The sequence below is a fragment of the Vespa velutina genome, chromosome 2 (genome assembly GCF_912470025.1).
Source record: "Vespa velutina chromosome 2, iVesVel2.1, whole genome shotgun sequence".
Lineage (NCBI taxonomy): Eukaryota > Metazoa > Arthropoda > Insecta > Hymenoptera > Vespidae > Vespa > Vespa velutina.
In genome coordinates this window covers 9,028,233-9,037,425 of record NC_062189.1, presented here as the reverse complement: position 1 = coordinate 9,037,425, position 9,193 = coordinate 9,028,233, and the positions used below count along the sequence as shown (strand labels likewise).

The 9,193-nt window shown below is 39.7% G+C and overlaps 1 protein-coding gene across 3 annotated transcripts in view; it reads left to right on the top strand.

Moving 5' to 3' along the window:
* Positions 1-6,119: 6,119 nt before the first annotated feature.
* LOC124946489 (headcase protein) overlaps positions 6,120-9,193 on the top strand; it is a 134,053-nt gene continuing 130,979 nt past the window's right edge. For 2 of the 3 annotated variants that reach the window (XR_007100094.1, XM_047487238.1), the window contains exon 1: positions 6,120-8,875. Coding sequence is in view for 2 of the 3 variants with exons in the window: in XM_047487238.1 (XP_047343194.1) it covers positions 8,070-8,875 (806 nt within the window). In the remaining variant the exon portion in view is untranslated. The remainder of the gene's footprint in view (positions 8,876-9,193) is intronic. The other variant, XM_047487237.1, reaches the window with a different exon arrangement.

Here is a 9,193-nt window from a genome sequence, read left to right as displayed (position 1 = left end):
CTTCTTACGATTTCTATTCTTATCTCCTCCTTTTTTTTTGGCGTAAACAATACAAACAATGTTTTAGCATTCGGACATCGGACATAATTATAGACTTTACAAGAATATTAACTTGTAAGATGTTCAACAAAATTAACGATTTACGAGAACAATAGAATATCTAATCTTTAACCTCTTAGGTAAGCTTGAATTTTGCGCGAGGCTGTTTCTCTGTACGGCAGAATTTAACGTTAATTACGCGTAAACGATACAGCACTGCAATGTGTGTTGGATAATACTGTTCTCTACGCGAGCATATTGGAATGAATTTTTGTTAACTAAAAAAAAAAAAAAAAAAGAAAACGGTGAGCGAATGAGTAACTATAGTGGCGCGTTGTAATATAAGATGACATCCGCAAAAGCCACTATAGTAGCACATCGTACCTAAGAGATTAAATTAGCGATTAAGAAATAATTGTAGAATGTGCGTTTATGTTCTCGAATATCGCTAATTTATTCGATAAAATGTAACGAAGTTGGGAATAGTTTGTCGTTCTTACAATATTTTATTGTCCTCTCTTATCGTAGTCGTTGCACTCGTACCTTTATTTTTCTTCTTCGATATTCTTTAAAAGAAAATGATCCATCATAAAATTCTTACAACAGAATTGTTGTTCTTTGAGAAAACGTTTTACGTATTCAAAAAAAAAAAACGCAAACAATTTCCTTCGAGATAAATTTTCGAGAATAACTACATTCTTTATTTACTCTCTCTCTATCTCTCTCTCTCTCTCTCTCTCTCTCTCTATTTCTTTCAATCAATCTGTCTTTCTTATTTTTAGCGAATAGCAAACTGCTCGCTTCAACTATTTCTACGATCAACGAAAAGAAAAAAAAATATGATTATAACGAGATAGGCGCAGGATATTTATGCGGGAGGTATAACAATAATTTATAATACGAAGGCGAAACGATGGAGAACGTCCAAAAAAATGGTCGTTTGTTGCGTAACTCGAGCCGTATTTCGAAATGGATGAATATAACGTGGACTGCCCTTCGCTCGAGTTCGCATTTTGCGGGCGTGGTCGCAGAGTCCTATATCAATTCTTTCCTTCCTACGTTCCACTACGGTCTTTATTCTCTATCTTTCTCGTTTTCGCTATATAATCACCGATAGAAAATCTTTTCATCCTTCTAAAGGAAAAATATTAATTAGATTTTTTGAATAGAAAAAAGAAATCTCACAAGTATTTCAAGAGTAAAGATTTGTCCGTCACGTCCAGGGAGATTCAACGAGACTATAAAAAGAAGAGGCGAAGCGAGTTACTCTTTCCACGGTCTAGCAATCGATCGGAAAAGCAGCAGTTGTCCGGGTAAAACAGCGAGGCTTGTTCGAACGAGCTCTCGATCCTAAAGGGGCACGTTCACTGGCGTCGAGAATGCAACGATACTTGATCGGGACCTGATAAAAATTCGTGGGACGAGGCGGGAGTTTTTGGCGTCAGTACATCGAAAAAGGACCACCCCTTCTCTCTCTTTATCTACGAGTGACGCCCTGTAATTTTCGATCCTGACGAGGTACTAGGGTAGTGAGCGTGCCGAGGGTGCTGCTCGTACCGGTGGTAGTGGATTTTACGTGGGTAGAATCTTCGTGAACGCATCTAACTCCCAGACTTGAGTGCGAGAGAGAAAGAGGTAGTAGGAAGAGAGAGTGCAACGAGCATGCGCAGCCTGAAACCGAAAGTGCACGCCCATCCAGGCAATGACGGCCCTGAACCTAGACCTATACCCCCGCTTTCTGCGTCCCACGGTCAATCCTGTGTCCCCAACCTTCAAAACTCCCCCAACCCTTACTCCCAGCCTACCTCGTCGTATCATTATATACGTTGTGCTGCCGCGGTAGCGCCACTGTTCTCCTTCTATCGACTCTCTTTGTCTCTCTTGCAGTAACTCACACATTGTCTCGGCCTATCTATATTTCTCGATCTTTAACTGAACTGGTATATAAAAGTATATTTTATGCAAAATTTCAATATATTTCAGATAGCGAACATCATTAGCTATAGCTCGCTCTTTCATCCACGATACTTTTATACCCTCGCATCTAGCGTGCAAAATAAAAATTTCAACGAACGATAAGAGCTCGTTTCTTTGTTCCTCGCACGCCTCCATTTACGTTATTCCCTTCGAGAATTTGATGCGCGCAAGATCTTACGGTAGGACTACCGTGCTCATATCCAATAGTGATTCACTTTAGAATTATAATTAGATTTTCATCCAGGGATAATTTATAACCCTCCTCGCTTTCGATAAAACGAACAGATGATAATTGTTTCAAAGATTATGTTATCGTGCGTATATGCTATCTAAAAAAAAAAAAAAAAAAAAAAAAAAAGAAAAGAAAAAAAAAGAAATACGAGGAATTCAATTTCGTACGATCACATGTAAGTATACTGTTTCCCTTTTTATTATTATATTACATTACCTTCTCTCAACCACCCAACCTTTCCTCAAGCTCCCTACAGAATGCGGATTTTTTAATTGAGCAGCGGTGCTCCTTAAGCGCGAAACGGGATGAACCGTGTTTCTTTTCAGCGACATCTGGTTCTCCTGTACCTAAAGCGTCCCTACCTTCCTCTCTTTTCTTCTTTTTCTCTATTCTCCTTCTATCCTTTTCTTTTCTAACCGTGGCCATTATATACCGGCTAAAGCCTCATTCACGGTCACCGTCCTAGAAACCCGAGCCGATCAAAACAACTTTTTCATAGGGAGCCCTCTCGAGGACGATGGATTATCCTTTCTCTTTCTCTCTCTTTCCCTCTCTCTCTTTTCGGATGCCCTGATTTTGCGTTCCCTTCTTCCGTTATGCAATTTCTTCGGAGCCTTCGGTAACTATTAGAAAAAAAAAAAAAAAAAAAAAAAAACAGAAAAAGAGAAAATCCGTATAGAGGCCCTAAAATTTGTCTCCCCTGTTTTACGCCATAATATTCATCCCCTCTCTTCTGTCTTCCACTATCCCTTTCGTACAATATTTACACGTTTCGATAAACAGCAATATCCTTTGTGACGAACGAATCGAATTCGTCGCCGACTACGTGTATGTATGTATCTACTCGATCGTCCTATAAATCTCTATTTTCGATTTTGTTATTCATCAACGACAAGTTTCATGTGTGCACGCATAGTGTACTTTCATGATAGAAAAAGGAAAAAAGAAAAAGGAAAAGAGGGTGTAGATGATGGCAGTGGACGATTTGCGGCCGATACGTCACGTAATATGTTTCGAAAATTCACACGCGCTTTTTCCTATCGCTCCCAAGTTCTTTGAAATTTATCGATTAGATCGTAAAACTTTGGAGACCCTTTTCCTATATGTATGCCTTACATAGGCCTGGGTTCTTTAATAGAATCGACGATAACATGAAAGAGAGTACTATCTAAATAATAACTATTTACATAATTGTCTATATCACGTAATTTAAATATTGCTAAGAAACTTGCAAAAACAAATACTTGTTATTAGTATTTATCACATGCATTAAAACAGATACTATAATATTTCGAATTAATGATTGATCATCAATGTATAAAGAAAATAGTTGTTTCAAATAAAATGTATTAAATATTTCCAAGAAAATTTTTGTTATCTTGGATCAAAGTTTAAAATGATTCCAGGTGCTATTTTTATTGAAAAACGTAAGTACGGCTTTCTCAGTTTTATGCCATTTCGAGAAAGAAAGAAAGTCACACAAAGAAAGAGGGAGAGAAAAAGAAAGAAAGAATTGGGCGGTCTCATGTTTCGTAACAGCTTTATGTTCCACCGATAAAGTTATGCAATGTAATCTAATACGTATTTCGTGTCGTTTCTCTGTCGGCGGTAACGGCGTATCGAAAGGCATATCGAAACTGACGCATAGCACAAAGTTTTTCATCTTAGATATGTTTGTTGTTTTAAGTCCAATCATAATACCGTTTACGTTGCCAGACGTCTCCGAAACAAATTGTGATCTTCGAAATTAAAGATGATCGTTTCGAGTTTATTTTACATTATCGTAATTAAAACTGTATTAAAAATTTGTAGAAAAATTTTATAAAATATTACGTACTTAAAAGGTATTAAATCTAAAAGATGTAACAAAATAATCTATTGGAAAGATATGTACACGTATGATAAAAATGTATCGTAATATCTACTCTAAATGATTTTGGGAAGAATTCAAGGTTCGTAACAATCTCTAATTAAGTTTGCATTACTCACAGCATGACGCGGCACCGTCGATATACGAAGGAATGTCGTCGTTAAGAAAGAATGAAAGAAAGAAAAAAAGAAAGAAAGCAATCGATTCGATTATATCCAATATCGTTGTTCGGTTCAATATTTCCGCCACGCCTGAGAACTAGAAGTGAATTTCTCGGAAGGAACGGGACCGATCGATTAAAGAACGTAAAACAGCGATTAACTATTTTGAGAACTCGATCGAGTGGTTATACGAATGCTTACGAATTCTTTTCGTAAATATAACAAACACGGAATACGTTTCATGGGAACTTTCCTGCTGATAAGAAAACGAGATAACCATGACAATCTCTGATTCGACCGAAAACATTTCTTTTATCTATTTTCGTCCATTATCTATTTTTGTTCAACACACTTACTATCAAATGAAAATTTCAATATTATATTACCTTACGTCATAAAATGATTCTGAAGATTATAAAGTGATATTATACTTTCAATCAGTCTCCTCTTCCATTGCGTAGATTGTAAGCCGCTATCATATCGTTCGACGTAACGGATAAGCTGGATATGCATATAAATACTTACTTGCATCGTAGTTTCATCCGTGAATTTCTTTCTTTGGTTTGAGAAAAAAAAACTTCAATAACGTCTCCTTTCGGTAAAATGCTTTATAATAGATATTTTTTCGCGATCGAGTACTTGGTAAATACGATTATCGTTTCTATCCATTTAAGTATACCACAGATATAAGCTATTTTTTAAAAACACATGATTCACGCGCTTATTAAAATATTAGATATGCAATTCGCGTATCAATATAAAGAAAAAAACAGGAAGGCGTATCTAATGTTTCATATGATTCAAGCGCGACTTACGAGTTTAAGATCGTACAATTTAATAAATTATCGATCTATTCCTTCATTGATTTATTTATCTTAATAAATTCAAAATTGGTCAGATCCGGTTCAAGTTTTAAACGAAACGGTTTTACTTGTTAGAATTACAATAATATAATATCTTAAGATCAACGAAAGAAGGATGATCGAGATGAGAAAAAGATATTATAAGGAATAAACAAAGTATTCGATAGAAGAAAACATCCTATTCAAGAATCGGATCGATCACGTGAGATCGATGAAAATCATTTACAATTTATATCATTGTTTATATCGTATAAACTACGTCAAGATATCAAGAGAGTATAAACAAGTGGCACAACATCTAATATACTTCGTTCTTAATCTCTATCAAAACCGTGTAAGGTGATAACTAGTTTTCGAAGAATTATAATTATAAATAATCGTATGAATAAGCCGAAATAAGAAGTGTCGCGAAATTTACGTAAGTTTACCAGTCTTCTCATTGTTCGGAACAATCGTAAACGGAATGTCGTGATATTCAGGACGTAAGTAAGAATTCATGGAATAATGGCGTGTTGACTAATTGATAGTGAAATTAGAAAAAACGAACGAAAAAATTAGTTTTATTATTCTTCCTTCTCTGTCATTCTCTTTATCTCGTGATCTTACATTGTTTATTCTCTTGTGTACATTCTACGAATTCAATGTTCCAACGTAGTAACAACAGAACTTCGATATTCATACATACACACATATATAGGACGTTCTCTTTCAATTTTTCGTGACGAGTCTCAACTTTGACTATTTCAAGCGGAACAAAGAATTACAGGGATATTTTTTCATTTAATTTTTTGCTATATTACCAAGGCCTATGAAGTACGATACATCGAATCTCGATAGTAAATTAATGTCTATTCAGCAAAAGTTTCCAAACTAGATCATTGAAGTTCAACAAAGTTTTATTTGATGCAATGCGGTAGTGTCTAGGTCACAATGTTACATTTCAACATAGTTACAGAGTCAAACATCGTGTCACTTTTTGGACATTCTTGTCCCTTGAGTGATACATACTATATAAACAAACAAGTTTCGATTGTTTAAAGCAAATATCGAAGGTACGTATGCACGGTACTTACGATACTCTTAACTTTCGATGAAATACCGATTTTTATGTAACACGTTCGTGTCAGTAGTAATACCGGTAGAGTTACTAAGAAAATAAAGAAAAAAAGAAAATGATCATTGGCGAGACAAAAAAGAGGAACTATCGAAAACGTGATACAACGAGAGAAAAGACGGGATTACCTTTATACAATTTCCGTGTAACTCCATGAGTATGAGAAAGAGAGAGAGAGGAAGAGAGAGAGGGAGAGAGAGAGAGAGAGAGAGAGAGAGAGAAAAGAAAAAGAGATAGCAGGCTCAGAATCGCGTGTCACGCGCCGAGTGCGTAGCACACACACGCTCGTCGCGGATTATTCGTAGGGCCGTCGTGAAAAGTAAAACGCGTTGGACTCTTGGTAGATACGATGTACAAGCGCATATACACGTATTCTCGGTAGTAGAGAGGAAGGGGAAGCTGCACGGCTCACTCGCGAGACGAAACGAGACGATTCGATCGGTAAGCGTGAGTAAGAGAGAGAAAGGGGAACGGGCGACGAGCCGTCCGGGGGACGAGAACGGCGGGCATCGATTGGCGCGCTAGCCGTGACCCCCACCATGCCGCTTTCGCTTTCACCCAATGAGGCCTCACTTTCGCGCTCGCCCGCGCTCCGAGCCACGGCAGCCGGCACGCTGTCGTCGCCGGTACTCTCAGTGATTCTGGTGCACCCTAAGTGTGAGCGAATGTGCGAGAGCGTGCGTTTTTTCCTCTCGTCATATTTCTCAGAGCCACGCACGAGAGAAAAGAGAGAGAGAAAGACAAATAAAAGAAAGAACGTGACAGAAAAAAAACGTTCTTACGTTGGTGATTTTCTATTCGCGATTTGGTTGCTAATATTCATTGAAGGCACGAAAATTTAAGAGAGAGAGAGAAGGAGAGAGAGGGGGAGTGGGAGAGAGAGAGAGAGAGAGAGAAAGAGAGGTCTTATTCATCCTTTGAAAATTGCGTTTCGTCGAACGTCGCGCGCGCCCCTCACCGGTGACCCTGACACTCGGACACACCGGGCACACACGGCGCGCACGTCCTTCTTCGTTTTCTACAGCAGGTGGGAGAAGAAAACAAGAACAAGAAAGAAGACAGAAACAGCAGCATTAGTATCAGCATCAGCATCAGCATCGAAGCAACCGCCTGCCAGTTCCGGTCGTACGTTCCACGATACGCGATCATCGAGAGAAACTCGCCTACGTTGTTTCTCGTTACATTCAACTGAGTCATCGAGAAAAAAAAAGAGACGCGTTTTCGATCTTAACGTGAAGTTTGTGCGTCTCGAGAAAAGAATCTAAAGAACGAAGTACTCCAAGTGTCCACCCTTCAACGGTGTCGCCTCGATCGAGCTGACCTTGACTTTGATTTTTCGCCGATCTTTGTGATCTCGTTTTACCGAATTCGTCGAGTCAATTTTTACGCCTGTAGATGGATGAATGAATCTTCCCTGTCGTCGAATTCTAACCTTCGAATAACATTCTAGAGCGAGACGCGCGCGCTCATTCGCCGATCAGGAAAGAGACGGAGAAAGAGAGAGAGAGACCACGTGACTTTCATCTTGCTTCTCGAACGTGGAATCGCGAAACAGGCGGGAAAATGACCAAGTGATCTGTACGTTAGTTACTCAAACGCTAGTAGCAGTTTGACATCAGTTGCAGCGTTTGCTGCTGGAAGATAAGAAGAGGAGGAAACAGGGTAAAATCATTGACGAAGAAGAGGGACCGAGGTAGGTGTGTGTGAGAGAGAGAGAGAGAGAGAGAGAGAGATAGATAAAGAGAGAAAGAGAGAGAGACGAAAATCAAGAAAAACGGCTGCAACGGCTTTTGAGGTCGCTTGTTTGAGAGCCATGGCCCCTCGGCGCCACGGCAACGGTCACGCTACTGGTGGTGGCCTCGGAGACAACAACGGTGTAGGTGCGACCGGAAGTAACGACGCCGTTCAAATGGACAACAATCTCGTAGTTGGCCAGAACAATAACATCAACAACGGCATCAACAATAACCAAGGTACGATTCGTTGCTGCACACCGACGGGCGAATGTCTGCGCAGTGACTCTCTTATTCGAATGAACGCCTTGCATGATACGGTCAAGGTTATTTGCAACAACGAGAACTGCCCGGTCGGTCAGTTTATGCATCGCGAGTGCTTCGATGCGTGGGAGCAAACGATCCTGACCTATCTTAAAAGCTGCGGACGCGCAAGAAGCTGGTCTGAGAGACAACGTCATCAAAATCTCTGGACGAAAAAAGGCTACGATCTTGCGTTTAAAGCTTGTGGATGCCGTTGCGGTCGCGGCCATCTTAAGAAAGACCTCGATTGGATGCCACCGGGCTTAGGTAACGCTGCCGGCAATCGTCACGATGAGAACGAAGCGAAGAAAAAGAAACGACGCAATCGGCAGAACACTCGGCCGACTTTAGCCGTGTCGGCCGGTCCACCGAACCACTCGAGTCACGTAGTTTCCGCGAACGGACGTGGCACCACCGAAGCACAACTTATCGAGTCTGGACGTGGCAGGGCCGGATCCCTTTCATCGAGCACCGGGTCGAGCTCACCGCCGGCCACCAGCGAACCCAGCGTCAGTCCTCTTCATCAACCCCAGGCTATCGTCAAGAAGAAAAGCAAGGTTGACTTTTTTGCAGATCGGGCCAGGTTAGTACTAGATAGTACAGACATCTTGAATATATTTCCTATCTATCTAATCTATATATATATATATATCTTTCTTTTGTGATTGAACAAAAGATATCACCGACAAAGATACGATAGCTTAACATTCGTAAGCTTTTTATGCTAACAATAATAACTAACTCATTGTTACCGATTGATATTTGGACACGTTAGAATATTTTTTTTGTTCCTCCCCCCCCCCCCACTCCCGGTAGTCTCTTCAGTAATAATGGCACTTTAGGGCAATAGTAGTATTTTTTTTCGATCGAAAAACTTTTTTAAGGTCCTGTATATACGTAA